The sequence below is a fragment of the Poecile atricapillus genome, chromosome 2 (genome assembly GCF_030490865.1).
Source record: "Poecile atricapillus isolate bPoeAtr1 chromosome 2, bPoeAtr1.hap1, whole genome shotgun sequence".
Lineage (NCBI taxonomy): Eukaryota > Metazoa > Chordata > Aves > Passeriformes > Paridae > Poecile > Poecile atricapillus.
Window position 1 is genome coordinate 80,306,716 of NC_081250.1, and position 25,175 is coordinate 80,331,890.

Genomic DNA, 25,175 nt, shown 5'->3' on the forward strand with positions numbered 1-25,175 from the left:
TGTTGCTGATCATTTGGTAAAAAAGGTCTCAGGTCATTGTTGATCTCACCCATCCCATCTTTGGACATCAGCCTTTGTAAGCTTCAGGCTCATGAGCTGGAAGGGTGAAGGTAGGTAAATAAAACAGGTTGTGAGTTTCTTCTGTGAGAAAGGATAGCAGATAAAATAAGGATTCCCCTGCTTCATTTGTTATTATTCAGGACTTTCATATACTCCTCACTATGTAATACATAAACTGCTATGGAAACGAACCGAAATACCTTTCTTAAAACAGTTCATCTAAAAATATGCTTTCAAACTTCTGGTGCTTTGGATTTTTGTAAGACAACAAAATAATGGGATGTATTGTATACTTTCCTAATGCTTTGTGGAGCTTTTCAGCCTAAAGCATCCACTATTATCAAACTATTTTATCTGTGTATCTATCTATGTACCAACCTCTATTATTTAATGGTAAGCCCTGTTGTGTTTAGGTCATGCCTCAGCAGAGCACTTGAAACAGTTCCTGTGTTTGCCTCTTGGGATTGGGGTCTACCCAAATGGCTCAGTAGTGTGCCTAGAGCATGCTCGACCTTCCACTTAATCACAGTTTCTCAAACAACCTTTTGTGTGAGAGTTCAAAATCCTGTTGAAAAGGTTGTATCACACCAGATATCAAAGATTCTTCCTTGGTATATACCTAGCCAGAGGAACTTAAGCAGTCCTGTTAAAACTGCCTGGGACAACTCCTGTGATAACTGTTAAGAATGTGTCTGAGTTGAACTAACACCTAAATAATAGAAACTGATACCAAAATTCTCTTTTCTGCAAAGTATTTGTGTTGTAGTTGTGTGTTGTCACCAGTTCTCCTCTGTCTGAGAGTGACCACATTTAATACCTAATTCCTTCTTTGTGATAGCAGCATTCCAGTCATGCTGTACATGGTTGCAGGGAATCTTGCCAGCTCTGACACAAGTCAAAAAGCACCAGGATACAGCATATTTTCCTTACAATCTCTTACTGAGATTACAGAGCAAAAAAAAAATCTTTTGAAGCAGAGAAAACTGCTCTTTAATGAAATATCTAGCTTTAATATATCAAAGGACTTGGGCTAAAGATAAGAAACTGTCCTAGTGGTCTTTCAAATCCTAGAGAAAGGACAAACAGAAATATGTAAGTAAAGAATGCTGCTGCTATTTTGTATTCCTGACAGGCACTGAGAAAAAAGCAAATGGAATTAAATAAATAATTTTCTAAGTGTTAGTCTGTAATGTACACTTGAATGTGCATGCACAGAAAGAATAATATTATACAACTATTTAGCTTATTTACCTGGTTGTATTGAATTTGAAATGTAATGCAGTTGTTAAAGTTTCAACTGTGGACTTACCTGACAGGGGAAAAAAGTCCTCTCTACCTTTGTCACTATTAAGCATCGAATTCTCACACCACAGTTAATGGCTATTACACCCAGAGTTTCTAGAAATAACTGTTCTGAAATACTTTTTTTCATTATTCTTTTAAGTGTGATTTATACTGTATCACCTACCCTAAAAGATGATTAATGATCTGTCCTCTGAACCTGACCATTCTTTCAGTCTTCCAGTTTTGTTTTTGCATAGTGGCAGACATGGCCTACTCTCATAAATTAGTGACATATGTATAAAATTTCTCCTTGTGTAAAATTTAGACATAAATAGAAAATAGCAGCCATGACTGTATGCATTTCTGAGATTCCTAATACCTTTTATACCATTATGTTTTTATTTTCTAAAATATTTCAATCTCTGTGGCTAAAGTGTGGAAGTTGCTTTCTCTGAACTCCCCCTCAAGAAAAGGAAGTGTAAAAGCTCTCCATAAAACAACTGAGAAAAAGATGCTTGGTCAAATATGTTAGATGCATGGCTAGGGAAGTTAGAGTTATTTTTCCCTTCATGAACATGTTTTTTATGGTAGGTGTTATTTCTAGAGCACATTGATCACAGGTGTCCTTATGAATTGGTCACTGGATGATTTGATGTCACTGGAAATGTGCTTTTATTGCTGCATCAGTGTAAATGCCTTGCTCAGTCTTATGTAGCAATGAGGTCTGTAAATCCTCCTCTCTGTCTTAAAGTACTTCAAACAAAGTTGGTAACTGTTTATGTGAAGATGTCCCAGGCTGGATGCTAAGGTTAGCAGAAGTAATTTTCTTCCTCACAGAATAAACCCAGCTTATGCAGTGAATTAGGTTTTTATATTTCTAGAAGAATTTGTATTTTTCCCCTTCCAACCCTGATCACAGCAGAACAGCAAAAGGTAAATGCAATAAACACTGGCCATTGATAAAGATGGTAGTGTTACTTCTTGCAGGTGCTGCCACTTCTATGCTGCTCAAAGCCATTCAGTGCAAGTATTTATTTCAAATATATACTTATAAATTGTAACTGCTGCTCTAATCTGAAAGTTTTTCACAAATGCTACTCCTTAGTCTCCTTGAGTCTTGCTGACTGCAAGGCAGGTGCTATACATGCTCTCAGTAGTGTTTCTTATTCTCTACCTTTATTGCCTGTGCTGGGTGCTTATGTGGTGGAGCAGATATTAGAATGGAGTTGAAGAAATTGGATTATTTTTGCTAATGTTTGATAGTTATATTTTCACCTCCTTTGGAATAGTGACCAATCATCTCTGAAAATCTCATATATGTAGAAGGGAACATAGGGAGGCAGAAGTCTAAAGATTGATTGTAAAAATTACCAGGCAGCCCATTACAGTTAGGCATAATAATTCCAAAATTCAGAATTTCAGAGTACTTCAGTAAGTTTCTATATACTTTATTCTTTCACTGGTGACAGTGAAGAATGTAACTAAAAGGGAAGGAGGGAAGAAGTTTTGATCAGATATTTGAAGGCAAATGAAAAGCCTAACAGGCAGAAGAGCACAAGAAGACCCTTTCAGATGGTATTTTTCTCCTCAGGAGAGGCTCTTACACCGACAATGGCGAGACTGTGAGCAGAGCCAGAGTAGCTGCTCCTGGATGCCAAGAAGGAACAAACGGGGATGTAGGAAGGGAGAAGCAATTTAAAATACTCTGCCGAGAACATTTCTTTGAAAGGGCACATTCTATTAAACACAGGATTCATTCTTCCACAGCATTTTTTTCTTCCTATGACATTTTCCTTCTTTTTATGCGGTCACCATATAAAAGGATTGAATTGTGCAGTTTCACACGCCAACACCATTTTGCTCTCATGTAACATGGCTGTCTGCCATCAGCTGCAAAGGTGTAACAGGTCACTCAGGGGTTTTGGCACCAATGATTCCTTTCCTCAAGCTAGGAAATTAATTTTTGCCAGCAAAGTCACAACACTTAAGATTCTCGTCTCAGGATAATAATTCTAAGATGCTAAGTTCTAACTGCAAACTGCTGAACTGTCAGGCCTGAAGCCTTCCCTTGCATCCTTAATAAGTATTGCTGAATTGGACAGTGTCCTCTTTATCCTGGAGAGCATTTCCATAGACTCCCTTCAGAAGAAAAGTATCAGTCCAGACACTGTCACATGGAGTTCTATAAACTGAGTGACTGCATGCTGAAAGCATCTATTTTCCCATCTCGCTGAAGCCCATCATTCACATTCATTTTTTCATTAAACGAAAGGTGTGAGTTCTTTACAGAACTAAGTTCTTTACAGAACTAATTTTTTTACAATTCTTTTTTACAAAACTGTTTCATTTTACAGAAGTAAACTTCTGTGAGTTCTTTCAACTGGGCCCAGCAGCCTTTCAACTCAGTACCCTGCTTGTTCACGTCAGGCAGTGGACCTCAACTCCATTAGCCTCTTGTTTGTCTTCTTTATAATACACATAGCTGCAGTGTTGTAGTAACTTTGATGTCGTCCACTGCACTGCTAGATTCCTGATGTTCAAGAATACATGCATACCTGTTTCTAGCATGGTTTTCTCCCAGGGAATACTTGCACTTAGTGTGGGGTGATGTCCATAATGTTGCTTTTAGACATGCTAACTGACAGAAATCTTAATAATATTTGAAGGATCCAGAAGGGTGATTAGAAGTGCTCACATCATCCTCAGAGGGTATCTTGGTTTGATTTCTACAGAGTTCTGCAAGATTCCTCTCTATTTCCATAAGGATACTCAGAGAAAACAGAATATCTTGCCATGCTGCAGGATTGGGGAAGAGAGTTACTGGAAAAGCTGGAATGCTGACCAGCAGGAGAGGACCCATATACCTGTTGCTGGTCAACAGCCAGCTGAACATGAACCAACATGTGCTCAGGTAGCCAAGAATGCCAATGGCGTCCTGGCCTGTATCAGCACTAGTGCAGCCTGCAGGACCAGAGCAGTGATCGTCCCCCTGTATTCAGCATTGGTGAGGCTGCATCTCGAGTCCTGTGTCCAGTTCTGGGCCCCTCATACAAGAATGACATCAAAGTGCTGGAGCGTGTCCAGAGAAGGGCAGCAGAGCTGGTAAAGGGGCTGGTGTACATGAGGCACTTAGGGGACTTAGTTTGGTCGTAGACTTGGCAGTGCTGGGTTAATGGTTGGACTCAATGATCTTAAATGTCTTTCCTAACCCAAATGACTTTATGTTCTTTTTTCTCCTATGTGTTTGAGTAAGAATTATAGTTCTGGATTCACTTTCCCATAGATAGCCCTGCCCTTCTCCTTTTACTTCTAAAATTGCTTCAGTTAAAGGCTGGAATGTGACTTGTACATTGGTGATACTGTCAGTTTTCCACTAAAGACATTATGAGAACTCCTTTAATCTCTGCGTGCAAGAAGGTATAGATGGTGTTTAATTTAAATGAAAGTGGTATCTCACAGGTGATACTGAAAAGTAATGTAATTGCAGAGAGACTCTACAGCATTTGTTGAGAATGCATTTTAGTGCAGACAACACCTGTATACCTTTGGAGAAATTTTACTTCCCAGTTTAGTTATAAACATTTTGTTAGTACTTTCATAACCATAATTTTCATATGTTTAAATATGTTAAAATACAATATTCTATGGGTAAAATCTCAGTTTGAGAAATTAATTACCTCATTGGCTTCACAAGGAATTTCCTATTATAATGATGATTTTTTTGTATTAAAAGGTGCTTGCCTGTACCTGATTCCTAAAACAAATACTAAGATGTTCATGCTTTTATACCTGTGTTAGATTACTGCAGTACAGTTTCGGTCTATGCCCCCATGCCCCTGGGCATCTGTATTCATCTCTGCAGGCAGATGTCACATAGTCCATTTTCAATACACATTTTCAGTACACTTTCTGTGTAGTTTTTACTGGTAGAAATTACTCAAATGAAGTGAAGCAGCACCCAGGGGCATACCCAGGAACAGTCTTTATGTAAGAATTTTTTTTATTATTATTTTCTAAAGTCTCATTGATGATTTTACAAGACTTACCTTTCAGGTTCTTACTGATCTCTAGTTTGTTTTCTAAGTCAATCAACAGATGGTATATCGTTTTGCAGTAAAGGCTGGGAGTTTTTATTGGTGGGTTATTTACTGTCAAATATTCAAAGACAAAATGCTGCTTGTTTGGATTTTTTATACTTTACTCTCAAAGTATTTTTGGAAATGATCCTTTGATTTGTCTTTTATAAATTGTCTTAGTTTGCATTGTTGAAATAGTTTCTGCCACAAGGCTTTCCTCTCTTAGCATCTTGTTATTCAAGGATATGATTTTCCACTGAGAGAAAGTTAGGTGTAACTTCTACTCAGAACCATCATCAACACCAGGGAGTCTCAGTCTTCACAGTAGGACAAGAAAAACAAGATTTACAAATAGATATATGATTGCTTCTTGTCCCACTACATTCAAGGTTTTTGTCCTTTAGCATGGGGAATGCCATTTTTCATTCCACCTCAAAAATTATTTACATTATAATCTTAGTTTTCCAAAGAGCTTTTAAACTACTTAAAGAATGTATTTCAGCCAAGAAAGCCTACGCTGTTACAGTATTTCTGGTGTACTGCATATACCTTCCATGAGAAGTAACTTCAAGTGTAAAATAACTGACCTGTAATTATTAAATGACATTTAGTCAACTGGATGGTTGATAATTACAAAACCAAACTGTGACAGAAGCAATTAATTTGATCAATTTGAGTATCCATTGTCCTAGCTTTCTCTAGCATACATGTGACTCAATACACGCTTACCATGCTGTGACACAGAAAAAAAAAAAAACCCACATTTTTTTCATTATCATCAGACAGAGAAGACAAAGGGGTAAATGTGTGAGGGTGTCACAAATAATGAACGAGTTAAGTAAAAGCTGTACATGAATGTACTTGAAATAAAAAAGGTTTATACTGAAAACTCTTGACTAAGTTTCAAAACAGCCCATTTTAGACCTGCATGATGATGGGCACTCCTGTAAATGGGGGTGTTAATTTTTATTATTACTATTTTCTTTTATTCTTCTTAAGGGTGATAAGTTGGCAACAACCTGTCAATATCAACTCCTACATGGCTTCAGGTTGAAAACATTTGTGAGGGCTGATCCTCTGTCATGGTTTGACCCCAACCAGCAGCTAAACCCCACACAGCCACTCGTCCACTTCTACAGTGGGATGGTGGAGAAAAATGGAAGACTAAAAGTGAAAAAACTGAAGGGATAAGATAAAGACAGTTTAGTAAGGAGAGCAAAAGCAACACACACAAGGAAAGCAAACCAAAGAAATAATTTGCCACAGCAAAACAAGGAATTTTCTATTCCATCACTTAGTATGGGCAGGCAGTTTGCCTAGAATCGTGCATCTTGTGGCATTCTTGCATTCCCACTAATCTGAAGTGGGATATAAGGGCTGAAGGTATCATTTAGCCTGTCCTACTGGAAGATCTCTAAAACACTTGGGACAGCTGAAAGATGAGTCCTCTTTGTTTGACATAGAAATTATGCCCTTTTCCCATGATCAAAATCCCATCACTTGGATACGCTATGGCTTGTCCCACCTTCTTTCCACTGAAATTTTTTAGAAAATTTAATGGTAGACTAACCCTTGTTTTCTACTATTGCTGCTTGGTTTTGATTTTCGTCTTCTTTTTTTATTTTGATCCTGTCTTCTGCACTGTGTAATCACTTGTGATCACTCTGCTTCCTTCCATTTTATTCGTTCCAGCAGTCAGTAGCTTGAATTCTCTTTCTCTGTTAAGGCAGGTGGATATCAGCGGTTTGTTGTAAAGCAGTGATATCTGCACTTCAAGCTCTCCTCTACTGACAGGTGTACAAGAGAGTTTATATGACAGCATTTCAGTAACTACAGTGCCAGTTTGAAGTGTCTCATGTGTCTTCTCTGCATGTCCCTTTATGCTATCTCCATGATACCCTCTCTCCTCTTGCAGTTTTGCATATAGTACAAGCCTGTAGCTGAGCATTTTTCCTCTTTAAATGTTAGCTAAAAAGTGAGGCAGAAATGGCTACATCGGTCTTGACACAATAGTCTATGTTAATACTGTTAAGACCACCTAAATATGAGTGCTCTTAATTACAATGCTAATAAAAACCCAGTTTCATTCACTTCACGTAAAGTATTGTAATTGTTTCTCAGTCTTGACACCAACTAAATATCTATGAAAGTATATCACTCAGTTTTTTTTCTTGCTGATATATTGTCTTTATTTTGCTAATAGCTTCTACAAAAACTGATAAAGTGTTAGGCCTTTTCATTTTTTCACAGAAAAAAACCATAAAAGTATGCCTTCTATCTGGTAACTAAATCTTACACTGACAGTCTTGGTTTCAAAAGCATTTTTGAATGCATTTCTGTGTTTAGTTTTGCCATCTTACCTACACAATACCATTTTATGATATTTCTCTTTTCTGTTGAGAGGGTGCAAATCTATTTTGTGCACAGTCTTTACACTGATTAGGACTGAGTATTAATGAGCATCACTGTGTGCTGTGCTGTATCCCCATAATATGCACTTTCTGTAGCACTAAAGTGGTATTTTACACTCTGAGATCCCTCTGGGATCATTAACGGTTATTCTTGATTTCACCATCAAGATACTGTACCTGAATTATAATAATGATTTGCTGTGTACCTGACATATATTTCACTTGATTTAAGATTAGGAAAACGTTCCAGTTGTTCAATAAATGAATTAATGACAAGCCCCACAGGAGTAACATTTGCTTATAAGGGGAAAGACAGATTTAGAATATTAAGTTGTGATGTTAACACAACAAAGTAGTGGCAGATTGCTGGGGCCAGTTCTTGTCTTCTAATCTCTGCTCTGCTAAGGATCCTGATGAATGCTTTGGGTTTATGGCATTCACATTTCAAAATTATTTCTTTGGCAAAAAGCTTCAGTCATGTAAAGTGGCATGATTTTAAAAAGAAGTAACTAAGAGTGCATTGTTTCATAAATGTAATGGAACATTTAGTTGTGGTTGGGGTTTTTTGAGTTAATGCTAGATAAGCAAAAAATTAGACTTTTTTCTTGCCTTCCTGTTTTCAGTTGTTTTGTAACATACCGTTCTTTCTCATCTTGCAAAGAGATGGAATCAAACAAATTCACAAGATGACTTAAAACATTATTTTACAAAATTATGGAGTTAATATTGAGAATATATGTTAGTATTTTCATCTCAGTGCTACTTTACACTGTTTTCATATTTCTCCTCTCCCACTGCCCAGTTCTTCCCTCTCCAGGGAATAACCAAAAGGACAGCGTTTTTCCCACTCTTCCAAGAAGTTTCTCTCAAAGGTTATTCTATGATAGTAATAGTCAGCAACAATTATTAAGAGTGAAAGTGAGCCAGAATTTTATATACATATATATAAGTAGTAGTAGTAGCAGTAGTAGTAGTAGTAGTTAGCAAATGTCCATGTTTCATTTGGATAATTACAACTTTGCTCTTGGGACTCTGCTGTTCATTCACTACAGTGGAAGCTGTTAGCAGTGTTCACAAACATCTTTCGGATGCAGAATTTGACCTCTCTTCTGCTGCTGTTTAGGGTCCTGGTTCTTGTTTTCTCACAGGCTAAAGGGAGTGAGGCCTTGAACAAGAACTTGTCTAGACTCCCTGTTTATCTTGGTTTAGCATTCACGCCTACCATGTCTGTCTCACGGTATCTGGAGGTTGGAATACTGGCTAAAGGTTTCTATTTTTTCCAGCTCTGGGCAGTCAGAATAAGCACCTAGAAGAGAATTCCAGGCAATAAATTTGATAAGCAAAAAAATCATATATGAATATCTGGTGAAAATGCATTTCATGCAGTTAGGAAAAGAGGAAAATAAAAGCAGTATTTTGTGTGCAAGATGAATGATCTTGTGCTGCTTTCTGTGGCATGCAGCAGACACAGAAAGAACATTGCACTGTACTGTTCCTCTCTCTACTGCTCTGAGGAAAGCATATTGTATTTGTATCAAAACATTTGCAAAAGCTTTATCTTTTGTATTTGAAAATATTTGGTAGTAAGGAGAGAAGGGTAATACACTGAAAGACAGTGTCATTTGGCATAGTTAGTATGACATTTTGAATAGGTAATAAATGTATTTGCAGCTTTTTCAAGCAGTATAGTGCTCTACTGTATATGCCATGGATTTCTTTCCATTCATAACTCTCCTGCCAGTTGCTTCTCTGATTTATTAGGCTGATGCGTGAATGTAGAGGATCACTTTCCTACTGTAGAGCATATTTTTTTTCTTACTGTTCTCATCACCCAACAAGACATGGTAAGATTTTGCACATTTATATATAGAAATAAAATAACATAGATTGATATCATTATCTGTACTTTGATGCTTTCCCAACATATCTCTACTAGAAAGGTTGGCAGCAAAATTATTTCAATAAGGAAAATCATGGTCCTGACAAAAAGAGCCTGCCAAATGAAACTTTTAAGGTAAAGACCATCACTTGATCTTCAAAATGTGTTTAAAAATACAGAGAGATGGCTGTTACTAATCTACTGAGAATGGTGGCAGCAGAAGGTACAGGTTTGTAGAAACATAATACCTAAGGTTCTAAAACAGAAATGCCTACTTGAAACCAGTACGTGTGTGTGTGTGTGTTTGTGTGTGTGTGTATACACACACACACACACTCATTTATTATATAATACATACTTTTATATATATATGTATAATATCTTGTATATTGATCTGTGGGTATTACGAAACGTTTAACTATGAGGCAGGTGTTTACTTGTTCTGACATTTATAAAACTCATGTAAATGGGGAGATTGAGGAAAGATTCTGCAGTGCGGCTTTCTGCTTCACTGAAACTCTTAAACTGCAGGTCATAGCCTGCCTTTGTGAGCTTAGACAAAAATTTAAATTTTGTGTGCCTAGGTTTCTGTTAGCAAAACTTCCTACCAAAGACGGATGTTGTTAGAATGTATTCATTAGCTCTTGAGGGAGTAGCTTCCTCACAAAATACTTCAGGACAGAAAATTCTCATGTGACTGAGATTCTTTGAAGGATAATACATCATTTCCAAGAGAACACCTCACATTTAAATCACAGTAGAGAATGTCCTGTGAGCAGAGGTCGTCAGGTGCGATGCTTAATGTAATAAATTGTAAATGTATTTTTCATCTCAGAAGAGGCCTTTTGTTTATTCTGTGGCACAAACTGAGGTAACTGCAGCAAGCATCAAAAAAGTAACTTCTTGAATTTCCAGTTAGAGCTGAAATGTCAGATGGAGTTGTTTTGTTTTGTTGTTTGGGCTTAAATGACTGAAAAAAAAATATTTTCTTTGGTCTTACTGGTGACCATCTTGTTTCTAGATGGTATTTGTGTTCACATTGACTACATCCCATTTATGATATCCTTAAATGAACAGCATGAACTGCAGCTTCAGAACTTTTCATATAACCCTGAGGTGATGTCCTCTATTGCTGTTAAAAAAATTTGAAGAAGTGACATGCTGTTTTCTCTAAAAAACTTACTTTTTGCTTTACATTAAAAAAAAAAAAAAAAAAAAAAAAAAAAAAAAAGAGTTTTCTTTACTTGTTAAACTTTACTAGGTATCTGGTTATATGAATACCAGGATGTTTTTAGTTGAAGTATGTATGTCAGTTCTTTTCACCAATAATGAATGTAAACCTTCACTTTCAAATAGATACTTAATTATTTTTAAATACCAGAAAGTAAGTGATCCAAACCCTTGATGTTAATCATCATTTTTCATTTAATGTCAGACAGTACTAAATCAGTTGACTGGTTGAGTAATGTCAATGTCTTTGCATCCTAAGTAATATTGCAATTGCACTGTCTATGGCATGCACACAGCTGAACCTTCTTTAGCATTGTGCATTTTTTGAAAAACAAAAACCCCAAATCAATATCAAATAGTTACAGGACCTACTGATGGCTTTGGCATCTGTGTATTTTATCATATTTATGTGTGTTCCTCTTTTTATAATGTAGGTCAGCGCCAATCTGTTAATGTTAGGAGATACTGCTTTTAACAGTGGGATTGAGAATTGCTTTTCTGATGCCTTCGCAGTCAGACAAGCATTTAAGGTCAGCTCTGTGCTTGCAGTTTGAAGCGTTATTTGGAAGATCTCACTAGTCCTTCATGATTAGAGAATACTTGTGTTGTCCTTCAAATGTAATGTTTTATGGTTTTTGAAAGTATTAGGGTAAAGTGCTTTACAATTATAGGTAATTCATGCCTACCCAGGGATTTCCTTTTTATTTTTTTTTCCCCCAAGAAAACTTTGATTCATAATAGCTATAGTCTTCTTACCAAGCATGAAAAACAAAATGTGTCACAGAGCAGAATACATTAAGGCTTACTAACTGAGAAGGCAGTACATTTATTCATACCTTCTCAGGGCAATTTTAGAACATGATTTTCAGTCTCCTGTTCAGAAAATAGTTTTGACCCTCTTTTAACCCCATACATAGATCCCAAGATCTAAAGAGGTCACTTAAGAGACACAGGGAAAAACAAATCTGTACTCAATAATAGAAATAAGATACCCACTCCCATAAAAAAGATCCTGAGTATTGACCCCATGCTTTGCATCTTCACGTCACACAAGTTTTCCACCAAACACCCACATGGTTTCTACAGACACAGAAAAAAAAAAATCCCCATCTTTCTCCATACAATGCAGTTTAGCACAGAGGGAACAATTCTTATTTAACTTTAAGCAGAACATTGTATTTATACAGATAGTTGAATTTATTTGTATTATGCCACTTCACAGCTTTATGTTACCTTTGTATCTGATCTAAAAAGTTCTAATGAGAAAGCCATTCTTAAATGGGACCTACATCTAAACCCTGATTTAGATTCCTTAAACAAATTAGACTTTGGAGTTAATGCAGCAATTTGCATAACATTCTGCTTTATTTTCAGCTAAAATTGCTCAACACTTTTTTAAACCTGTAGCAAATTAGTTCACTAATGAGGCTAAATTACCCTATGATGTTACAGGTAAATTTGTCTGTAAAACATCTCATGTGCATTTGCAATGTACAGATTTTGCATTGTCTACTTGATATTCCATAGGCACATCAGAAGAAATAATGGAGAGGAGGATTTAAAGTTTGAACCAGTATATTTGTTTCAAGAGATGTGCTGCACTGAATATTATTCCCGTATTCTGTTCTGTTGAGTTGCTTTCTCCCCCTTACATCTATTTCAAATTCTAGTAATTGGCCCTCTGAAACTAACTAACAGTGGGGCTGCGCATATTCCAAACCCTTCTCCAAAAAATAGTGTAGTACTTTCCCTCTTAGATGAAAGTCATTTTAGTAATGTAAACAAGGCAAAGATAAAAAACTGAGAGAATTTGTAACTGCAGTAAAAGCATGAAGAAATATAATAATTTCATGGATACTGTGTATAAACAGTCAGTGCAGTCCAATTGCTGTGCAGCCATCTTGGCCTTTTCTGCAGTGCCCTGGTCCATGTGGGCGCACCAGTTTGCTCACACAGTGAGCCTGAGAAGAACAGGGTAGCACTAGTCAAAGACTGTTTCACAAACACTACATGGCCTGCCATGTAGGCAGAATTAAAATATTCTTGGGAATTTGATTTGGCTCGTTTGTAGCTTCTCCTTCCAGCACTGGTGGAACGGAGTTGCTCAAAATCCATTCACATGTGAAGTAGTTAGTGCTTGCCCTCCTGGGTGGAAAAACAGTATCTAAGAACATTACTAATTATTTCCAGAAGTAGGCTTAAAATGAATTGTCCTTTTAATTTGGTGGTTATTGGATATGTAACGTCACCTGTGCTAGCAGCCAGTTATTTTTCAGCTCTGTTCTATATATAATAGAGTGGCATTAAAAATAATACCATGTGTTTAAATATGTGTATTTTTATATATTAAAACATGCTTTCTTAATAGCAGAAATATTACAGAATAAGTGGCAGATGATGCAGTGTGCTATGTCAATTTAACTGGCAATTAATATCTATGATCTGTAGAAAGGATTGATTGTTGTTAGATTTCCTTCTTCTCCTTAGGATGAAGAGTTGCTCAATAGTTATTATTAAGAAAAATGTGGAAAGTAAGCATCTAACCATTAATTAATCTTTGAATTGGGAATGTGGAGCTGTTAACAGTGCAACAGTTAATGTCTTACCAGGAAGAGGAGATTAAGTTATTTTTGCAGCATACTTTATCACTCTGTCAGTCTAACATTTTTTTTACCTATTCCTACTTCTCTTCTGTTTCCATTATATTTTACTTTGTAAGTCAAGGTACTCAGAATTAAATGCAGAAAAGGACGTTTCAGTTATACCTACTGGCAACGTTTTAACAATATCTCAGATATCCACTGATATCTGAGTATAAATAGAAGAGGGTTTTGGTTTCTGTCACAGAAGCATTTTTAGGCTGTTTTGGAATATTTCATTATCTAACATTCTTTGGCTAAACTGTTTAAAACTTGAATTTTCACTGTTCTTTCTTTTTGTATCTCTAGCTCTAATTTTTGTAGCCTTCCAAGGGATGGAAGTGGCAATTTTGATTTAGCAGTGATTGAAGGAAAGGGTTTTGCTTCTTTTCTTTGCTTCTGGAGGGAATAAAATAATTTTCACTCCACAGATTTCACAGAATATATTTCAAAATAGGGTTCAAAACCTTAGTGAGAGTTAAAACAGATAATATCTATTTGCTTTAACTTACTTCTGCTGTTGCAAAACCATAAGCAATAGCCAGGTTCCAGGGCCAGATTTTTCATAGCTTGATATGAAGAGAGGTACCTCACCTATATTTTGTTCACTCTGGTCTCACTGGTATCTGTCCCTGAGATCCACAGTGTCTCTGATAGCTCTTTCCCGCGTATCCTGTTCTTTTCATCAGCTATTCCAGCTAAAGGTTCACTAGTGTTATGCCATTGTTAGCAATTAGGATTAATAACCAGATAAAACAGGGTGTAGTGATCAAATGAGGGGTGTGGCCAGACAAACATGCTGAAGCATAACTTATGTACACATGGCCTTCTCTATTTCCTCATGTTGTTCCTCCCCCATGTATTTGGAATGTCTCTCTTTCCCTATATTTGCCCTTGTGCTAAACATCCTGTGAGTCTGGCACACTGACACAATCCCATCAGCATGCTCTTTACTATAGGACCTTTCCATTCATTTCTCCCTGTGTTCCCACTTTACCAGTTAATGAAGCTCAGGTGGAACCTCTCCAAGCTTTGGAGTGGTTCCTTCAGCAGCCCATCAAGCAGTGACCTCCCAGACATGGTCTTTGGTATTGTCTCCTGCTCTGCAGAGTTTGTGTATCTCAGTGTGGTTTATTGTTTTTCCTCTCTAGTCTCTGTTTATATGCTGGATAGCCATTGAGCAATGCCTTCACAGAACAGGTGCCTGTACATTCCAAGTATCTACATACCCTTCACATCCTACATTGCATTTCCTTCCACACATCCAGCCAATCTGTTGTAGTGTATAAGGAAAGCAAGCTATCAAGAATTCATATGCCAAAATCTTAATGTAATCAAGTATAATATATATCTCATATATATAGATATATAGATACATAGATATATAGATATATATCTCATATATATATATATATATATATGATATCAAGTATATTATATATATATATATAGATATATAGTTTCAGACATTTTATCGATTGACTTGTTTTACCAGCACATATACTTCAGGCTGGTGATGTGTAACTCCTGATAGATGAAGTGTCTAACAGTCCACTGTTATGGTAAACATCACTGAGTCAAAGATAAGCATTGAAAGAGATAAATTAATTTCTCATAGGCTCTTGACATGAGGTATAGAAGCTGTCCTTATTAGGAACTTAATTGACATCTTCACTGCCTCCAGCAGCAGCCTGAACCCCTTCTTGAGTCTAAATTTTTTTTTCATAGTGTGGATACAAATATATATTCTCAGATGTGATGCAAAAAACCATCATACTATGCCAGAGGAGAAGACTCTGTCATCAAGCTGACATGAGTGTACTTTTATCAATCTGTGTACTAGAAAATCTGGCACCTTTCCTGTCCTGTCTGCCTGTGTTGTGGCATCAATAGGGCTAGTCAAGTGCTTCTGGCCAGCAAGTAGATAGTGACATTAATGGCAGAGAGCCACTTTAAAGGAAAGTTTGAAAATAACCTGGTAAAAGAAATTCCTCAGGAATGTGATTCCTCAGATGAAAGCAGCTCTGTGCATTCTTTCACGGAAATAATTTTTTTTCCAAAATTTATATAATCTCTGTTCTTTCAGTTTTCACTTTAATTGGCATAGATTTCTAATCACAGCTCTGTATTCAACAGGTCTCTAACAATGTCTTCCAAAGATATACACAAAATATTTCCAGTGAGAAAAAGAAAGGAAAATAATTTACAGAAATTAATGGTATCCATGAATTAAGAGAGTCATGAGAAATAATGCAATGCAAACAGATTCACCCAGCATTGTTAATCCTTCTCCTCAGATCCTCTTTCTTCTTATTTCTGAGAAGAGATGGTGTAAAAAGAGGACAATGCATTCAAGACATGAGTAGATGCAACTGGGCATGCTGAAGAGTTGAAAGTCATTCTTCTGAGTTCAGAAGTGGCTACTTTGGGGCTGGTCTGTGTAAGAACAGAATTGATCTTCTGTATCTTCTGACAAGTTAGTACACTGTTTTTAGTAGGCAAACAGACTGACATATTCTATTTTCTTTTCCTCCTAGATGTAACAAAGCAGCAGCCACTGATATGTTAATAAATATTATATTAAGAAATGTTTTCTTTATCTTGTGTTAGGAAAGAGACATAAGTATCAAATTGTGATTTGGGATTTGATGTCCCATTGGTGCAAATTGCTGCTTATCCATCAGTCTCAGTGTTCTTGGCAAAGACATTTGGCAGTAGCACTATTGAATTCACTGGAGCTGTGATTAACTTAGCTGAGATCTGCCCTGGGAGACTAGGTCAGAATTGTCCTCAACTCTGTGGCTCATAGCTCCCTAAAGGACTTGAACAAACAATTTCATTTTCTTTGCCTCTATTTCCATACATTTGAATAGATCCTGATAACATCCATCACAATCACACAATTTATCAGGCACAGTTAAACCTGCTGGAGAGTATAGTTTTATACATCTATATAGATACATGATAGTAGCATGAAAATGGGGTAAGACTTGTGAATAAAGGCCTGTTGTAAAAAAACCAACAAAACCACCAAAGCAAGAGAGTAGTCTATATAAAAAAACAGTATCAGAAACTGAGCTCCTAGTTGTGAACCATCACCTCCATCTCTCCCTGCATGACATCTGCTAAATATCTGAGCTTGGAAATTCAAAGAAAGTTTGTAAAATAAATCTTTCTTCAGTAAAATTTAAGAAATTTTGTCAGGTTATGCAAAGTGTTATGTAACATCCATTTAATTTCTGTTGTATTACCCTTTTTTTCTTTCTGACAGAAATGCATTTTAGATAAATATTTAATGCCTTTGCTTTTAAGAATCTATCTTTGAATCATTTCAGTCTGCTGCTGGCTTCAGGTTCCTGAGAGAGGAGGAGTTGCATGAGCTGAATACTAGTGTGCAGTTAGCTACCATGACTGGAAAGTGTAGTTTAGGAATACTGTCTCAGTGTAGCAGAACCACACATTACCCGTTACAAATGAGCAGAAGATAGCAAAACCTATCACCTGATCACCTGAGAGCAACAGGATAAACTGCTGAGGAATGTGAAATGCCACTTGATTGTGTGCAAGGGGAAGAGTGGGGAAAACAGCACAGGCACAGAGTCCCTCTGAATGGAGACAGAGGCCTCCGAGTCTTTAGCTGAATTGTAGCACACAGTATGATTTTTTCTACAAAGTAATGCTTTTTCTCATTCTTACTCTATTTTTTTTAGCACCAAAGCAATAAAAATATTCATTCAACATATTGTGTTTTAAAAATATAGCTCACAAAGATCAGCAGGCATCTTTTCATTCTGTTGTCCCTGATATTACTCATCACACCAGGCAGCTCATATATTTTTTAACTGTATTCTTTCTTCTATCAGATCTTGTTTCTTTTCCAAGGTTGAAGTGTGAAGCTCAGTGGTTGATTCACCTTTTGTCGAACCGATGCATAAATTTGTGTTCTTAGTCTGTTTAGTAAATGTCATCTGTTTTGTCTTGTAGGTGGTTCTTCACGTAGCCTGCTTGGTTTTGAAAATCTGGCTAGTAGGGGAAGCAAATATATTTTTATATGAAGGTTAAATGGTAATGGATTGTAAACCAAAACAAACAAAACAAGGAAGCTTCACACCCAGCTATCCCATATAAACTTGGTTTTTTTTTTTCTGGCTCAGAAATGAGCTAATTATTTAATTGCAAGTTGTCCTGTTCACATGGAAATGGTTTGACCAGTGAGATATTTTGCAGCACCTTTTCTCTTTGACCTGCTTTTCTCATTTCTAAACTGAAAGATGTCATGGTTTCTCTGAGCAGCAGAAGCATAAGCTCTCAAAAAGATAGGTGAACTTTTCTGCCTGAAATTGGTATATTTTACCAATGTCCATTCCTATGTCTTCATGCATCATGTAGTGCCAGCTTCTGTAGTCTTTGAGGTGACCTGCATATTACTCAGAAAGTTGCACATGAGTACTGATACAATGCCTATTTAAGGAAAAATATCCTGTCACTTTGGCATTTAGACCAAAGCTGTATGGTAACTATATAGATATTAAAACATCTTAATTTAACACTGTAGCATCATGGTGTATATGCTTTTTGATAACACAGCTGTTCTATTTTTTGGTTTTGCTGTTATTAAAAAAGTAAAAATATGCCAGATAAACTTGAAGACGAAAGGGGAACTTCTGGTTTAGCAGTGAGTAATTTCATATAGTTCAATTTGGTAACCCTAAAGCCTGAATCACTTTTCAGTCTTTATTTGAAGTGAATCGTAGATTCACATAATCATTTAGGCTGGAAATAATCAAGATCATCTAGTCCAACCATTAACTCAGCACTGCAAATTCCACCACTAAGTACCACATCTGCACACCTTAAGTACCTTCAGGGATGGTAACTCCACCAATTCCCTGGGCAACTCATTCCAGTGCTTGATAACCTTTTTAGTGAAGAATTTTTTCATAATATTCAACCTAAACCTCCCCGGACATAACATGAGGCCATTTCCTATTGTCCTACCACTTGTTACTTCGGAGAAGAGACCAACTCCCACCTGGCTACAGCCTCCTCTCAGGCAGTTGTAGGGAGTGATAAGGTCACCCCTGAGCCTCCTTTTCTCCAGGCTAAATAATTCCAGCTCCCTGAGCTGCTCCTCATCTGACTTGTGCTCCAGAGCCTTCATCAGCTCTGTTGCCCTCCTCTGGATCCACTCCAGCACTTCAATGTCTTTCTTGTTGTGAGGGGCCCAGAACTGAGCACAGGATTTAAGTACCCAGCAGTGCCAAGCAGAGTAGGAGGATCACTGCGCTAATGCTGCTGGCTGCACTATTGCTGATACAGGCCAGGATGCCATTTGCCTTCTTGGCCACCTGGGCACCTGCTGGCTCATGTTCAGCTTGCTGTAGACAGTTCCTTTTCCAATAGCCAGCTTTCCAGCCACTCTTCCCCCAAGCCTGTGGCATTGCATGGGCTTGTGACAGTAACACAGGACCCAGCACTTTGCCTCATTTAAGCCTCTGTTAGATCCATGAAATTCCATACATCAGTTATACATAAAGATTTTAAGTTAGTAGATGAAGCTTGAATTCCTAATATATTTTACTGTTCTCTAACTGTTTCTGTCTTCCAAGACTTCCCCCTGCAGAGCCCCAAGAACACATGCCCATACAAAAAATGTTTCACAATTTTTTTTAATTTTTTTTTTTTTTTTGTCCTCAATGTAAAATGGCCAGCTAAAGTGCCTGGTTTCTTTTAGGCCTTTGCCAGCTATACCCATGGGGAAACTTCTTGACTTTTTCAGAGATGTCTGTATAATATGCTTAAAGCTAACGCATTGTACTCCTCAGATGTCAGTTATGAATCTCTGTGGTTTCTTAAAATTAGATCCAAGACTGGTTATTCTTTGAGAAACAAGTAGTGTCACGGAACAATAAAGATGTATTTGTTTGAAATGGATCTCATAATAAATTGTACCTGACCTTCTTGATCATTTGTTTCAAATATATAAATATTTTTGTGCCTTTTCTAGAATTTTTTTAATATAAGATATCACATTAGAAATTTATTGTGTAGGCCACCTTGGGTACACATAAGACTTCTGTTCCTGTATCACTTAAGGGTCTCCCTCAATATTGTTAGAACAAGCTTACCATGATTTATTTCTCATCCCTGTCTTTATATTTCTGGTGACTTCCTCCTTTTCCTTTCATCTTTGCTCATCCCATTTTAGATGATGTAACATCCTTACTGAGACTACAGTAGCTGTTGACATTCTCAGCAATTAAATGTAAAGGCAGGACTCCTAAAAACTTTATAAGATAAAGTGCTTTTTTTTTTTTGTTTGTTTGCTGTAGCCTTGTGCTTTTTTTTCTAGCTTGTGATGTGTTATACTCTGAAGGAGATGATGTTTCTCCAGTGCAGAACAAACCCTTGCTAGGGCAAACCTTGATGAACCATGAGAAAGCTTGATGAGACAACACTCGACTAAGTTGGGCTGCTTTTACAGAGGTTCTGGTTTGTCACTGTACGCTTACATTGCCACTGAAAGAATGATACTAGGAAGCAAAGCAGTGAAATGTATCAGCTCCATGGTGTTACCAGCGCACCTTTGCTGGACTTCAGTCCACATAAAACACAGCTTAATTACAGTGGACAGCATTAATTAATACTGGTGTTCATTTCCTAACTGTATGATTATCACTTTGGCCTGTTTCAGATAAGAAGACAAGGCGGAATACAATTACTGGTGGACCTGTTGGACCATCGAATGACAGAAGTCCACCGTAGTGCCTGTGGAGCCTTGAGAAACTTGGTATATGGGAAGGCAAATGATGACAACAAAATAGCTCTGAAAAACTGTGGTGGTATCCCAGCATTAGTACGGTTACTCCGCAAGACTACAGATTTGGAAATCAGAGAACTGGTCACAGGTTTGAATTTTTCAGTATTTTTTGTTCAGACTCTCTGTCAGACTTGCAAGCACAGTTCTATGCTGCATGCCGCTTGTTCCATCAAGTAACTATTTCATTACCATCTTACTTGCCATAACAAAAAGCTTTCAAGCCGTTTGGATTTATGTAATGTATTAATGGCTTTCAATATCAGACAGTTTACAGATGTAAGTATGGTTTATGCCTGTCGTTGCTGGTTCACTTTGTTCTTGGTTAGCCATGAGTGCTCTTCCAGGAGGTGTGCTCCCCACATGGATATGTTGTGGTGAGAATCCTCTGCTTTCTTGTCTGGTGTAGGGCTGGCCAGGCAGGAGCCATATTTTATTGGATTTACTTAAAAACTTTTACTCATTGCTTTCTATATCCTATGTAGTAATGTTGTGAGAGGGTGGATTTGTTCAGGGGTTTTCTGCCTTTCTCGGGGTTCTGATAGGAACATGGAAGACTGTGCTGGAGAGGTGAAAGTCATCCTCTGTAGCCTTGTGTCTGAAATTTGATAGCATGCTATGTGATGTATACACAGAGCATGCAGGTAGTGGTTTATTTCTTTTCTTGATATAGTAGGATCTGGTCTTTTTAAGATTGTGTGGATTTTTTTTCCTTTCTGAAATTCAAGAGAGAGGGGAGGGGTGGTGGTATTCAGGAGTACAGGAATGCTGTCAAACAGGACTGGAGTTTTTTCTCACCTTGCCCTTAAGGTAGCATATATAATATGTAAAACAAAAGTGAGGCAGAGGGTTTTTTAATTATTTTTCACTTCTATTTGGTGAATATTTAGCATTATAAATCAAAAATATTTTCATTATCCTGTTTTCAATGCTGATATTTTCATTACAATTTTACTACTAAAATATGTAAGAAAATTTCTCACTTCTGTCACAGAATTATGAGAATACACATTATCATCTATATTTCTGCAGAAATTGCTTACCCTTGTATATTAGGTCTCATTTAGGATACAATTGATAAGATTAGCATCCTTTGGTTGGGTCCAGGTTTCTTCCTTGAGGGTGTTTGAATAAACTGCATGGTGTTTATTAAATGTAGATTTTTTTATATTTAATTTTGTTTCTCAGTTACAACAGTTACCATCTCCTACTTATTAGTCAGCATTAATGGGGCAGAGATACAGGTAACATGGGCTTGGATCATGCCTCCTGTAGAGTGATAGAATTACTGACAGATCTAATAAGGTGTAACCACTGCTTCAGAGTCAACATACTTGTTTGTCTCAGTATCCTGGCTCCAGGAAACATTTTGCCCGTTTATTCTGAGTAGTGGTAAACTGCTACTAAACCTCAGCAGTGACTGTGGCATTTCCCATGCCATCTGTAGATGGAGCATGTAATGTCATTAGGTCATTTAAAGAAAATATACCGGGCTTGGGCTACAGTTTACGTTGGTTCCATTGCACAGTATGCTGTTAAATTTTCCCAAATTCCCACAGAAAGAAAGGATGTTTGTTTTCTAGTATGCCCTTAAAGTGTCACTACCAAGAGGAGTAGGTACTGACCATCAGTGGTAGGCAGTAACCCAGCTTTGCACAGGTAGATGTAGCACACAGGGATAGTGAGCATCAGGAGTTCTGGATGTGTATGAAAAGGGAGAAGACCAAGATGGTGACCCTGAAGAATAGAATCAAAGTCAGTGGTATTTCAAGATTTTATTTTTATTTATTCAAGATTTATTATTTTATTTATACTGAGCCTGGTTTTGCATCAGAGTTTTTTGTTTGTTTTTAATAGCCAGTACATTCCTGAAGGCCACTGCTTGCCCTTGTCATGTTTTGTGCCTTTCAGAATGCAGATCACTGGCCCTTGCTTTCAAAATCCAAACAGGTTTGTGGTAGTGTTCTGCAAAGCTTCCTTCCAAAGCAAGGCTCATAGCTGCCACTCTCATCTTGCATCTCTTAGGAAACAGGCTAAAGTCATGCATCTGATTCAGTTCTCCTTTGCTTTTTTTTTGGTAAAGTCTTGTAGTGTGACAGCTATCCCAGCTGAATTTTTCTTTCTGTCCTTTCTGGGGAATGAAAGGTAGCTCCTGCAGCATCTCCCTTGGTAATGAGAAGATTTGACTTAGTGGCAGGCATAAGGAAAAATAAAAAGTTTGTCATCCTTTCCATCAGCCTTCATGAGCTGAGGTGACAGGAAGGTAATTATTTCAGTAGGGGCTCCACAGCCTGGGGGAGATGCAGAGAAAATAATAACAAATGTATGTTTTGGGGGTAAGCATAATACTTTGAGCCTTTCCATCTCATGTTCATTGTGCATCCTGTCTATATAAAAGCTGTTCTTGTTTGTTACTTTTAGAGAGGACACAAAGTTCATGCCTTAGGAATTCATACAGGCTCTGACATGGCTGCCTCTAAATAGTCATCCACATTTCCTCAGAGCACTTCTCTTAGGTGGGGAAGTATCATTATCTCTGTCATACAGATGGGGATCTGAGCCTATCAAGTGTAAATGACCTGTCCATAAATCTGGCAAGATGAAGGTGTGAATCACTCTGAGTAGGCACTCAGCTACAAGAGAAGAAGTATGGCCTGGAGAGGTTATTTAGCAGCTCAATTTGTCTGGCCGTAGTGAAGCATTCATTGCCTGCCCCAAGTACTGTGAAGCACCGGCACAGCGGAGCAAAAGTTCTGGTATTAGTTTCTTCCTCAAACATGCCCATTCTCTTCCTTCCTCGTTGCTCTTCCTAAGTAGATTATAACTTCAATTTCTGGCAATCTCAAGACTGGTTTTGAAAGGGTATTGAAACCTCCAGATCAGCTTTCTAGCTCAGTAGCTCCTTGATGTCAGGATTGCCTTCAGCACCATTTGTGGCTTGTCCTCTTCTCCAGAGATTTCTTTCTGCAATTATCTCTCCAAAACAGAGTTTTTAAATTTTTTTCTTTTATCTCATCTTTCTCCTCCTCCACAGCAGAGGTCTTGGGCTAATACTGGAAAACCTTACCATGCTCAAATTTTTGGATTGCACAGACTTAACCTTATAGCAAACTGTTAGAACTTCAAGGCTCTCTCATGTCCAGGAAATGGTTTTAATGTAGGCTCCCATGAAGAAGGTCTGAGGGAAGTGTACTTGCCTGGCTGTTATGAAATGAGATGGTGTTAATGCCCAGGAAATACTTCCTAAGATATGGAAAGATTATTTTTACAGAAACACTTCCACAGTTACAGATTTTTACTAGAAAAACAATAAAATTAAGTATACCCATGAATATATACATTGGTGCAAAAGTGAAATACTCTGATAGAAATAGAGATGTTGGCATGGCCTACAGCCTCTGGTAATTTTCAGAGACTCAAGAAGAACCTAAATCACAATCTAAGTCTGTAAGTCTGTAAATGAAAAGAAATAGGTGTAACCTGAATGTACCACACTTAATATAGCCATCTTTTTACCCCAGCACTGTGCAACCAGTTTCCATAGTAGCACTTGTTAATACAAAAAAATTAAAGCCTTCTATTTTAAAATAATTAAATGTTAACACTTTTCTAATAAATATAAACAGAGAGGAACACACAAAATTAGCACAGATCCTGCAGATGGTAGAAAAAAATGTTTTCACTTGGTAATAATGACAATGAGTAACTGATTTCTAATTCTCTTGCCTTTACCAAGTTAATTATGAACTCTTCCACAAAACCCTCTTTTATAATTTTTTCTATTTGTTTTACTGTCAGGGAAAAAAATACATGGAAAAATCTGACATTTTAGCAAGGCTAACAGAGGAATCCCATGGATGCCTTCTGCAGAAGATGGGGTCAAGCAGCTGTTGCTAGATCCTTTCCAACTCAGGCCATTCTATGATGCTGTGACTCAACCTATGCTTGCTCCTTTTTCCATCAGCTTGATTGGTTAATTGTGTCTGTCTCAGTTAAAATGGTTTAAACTGCTGTTTCTTCTCTTGTTTGACAAACAAGATCCATCACAGCTAGAAACAGTTTCTGCCTATAAATATGAGGTTCTGGACTAGAAAAAACTCCTTTTAAAGAGGCCCCTTTAATGACTGCATCACCTGTTTAAAATCCATAAATTCCATTTCACATTGAAAGGTAAAAGTGGATAATCCAGTTTTAGAAAGTACATGAGCATAGAGCTGCAGCTATAAATAATGTCAGGAAAAACTGTTTTTTCCTGTGCTAGCAACCAGTCTCCTGCTTATTTTGGTTGACAATAAAGTGTCAGAGATTTAACTTTTGTCTACTTAAAATATATAAATTATAAATTATAAATTATAAATGAGCACATTAAAAAAATTAAAAGCAGAAACTATCTGACAGTATACATATATACTAAATATAGATAGGTAGATACTGACTCTGTGTATTTCATTCTCATTTTTATTCACTGAATCAAAAGGCATATATTCCATTTCTGCAAAATATTACACGATGCTGTGTACAAAATGTTTCTTTCAAATAAGTACTCATACTCCAAGTGTCTTTAGCCCACAGTCAAGTTGGACAGGGAAGAATCTCATTTACCTCCCAGACTTTGGATTCCAGTATTGATTAGTGCTGTCTTTAGTTTCAGCTGTGGCCTGTTGTATTTTGTCTTGGTTAGTCCTCTGTTGTCAGCCCATGTTATGCAGTACATAGTCCTGTTTCAGTTTTAGTAGCTGCCATATGTTTATGAGGAGGTGTTTGTTACCTTATGGATAA

General features: G+C 37.2%; 1 protein-coding gene across 4 annotated transcripts in view; it reads left to right on the forward strand.

Moving 5' to 3' along the window:
* Positions 1 to 25,175, forward strand: part of CTNND2 (catenin delta 2) — a 691,061-nt gene that overhangs the window by 525,148 nt on the left and 140,738 nt on the right. For all 4 annotated transcript variants that reach the window (XM_058831646.1, XM_058831649.1, XM_058831647.1 and 1 more), the window contains one exon: positions 20,274 to 20,487. In XM_058831646.1, coding sequence (XP_058687629.1) covers positions 20,274 to 20,487 — 214 coding nt within the window. The remainder of the gene's footprint in view (positions 1 to 20,273; positions 20,488 to 25,175) is intronic.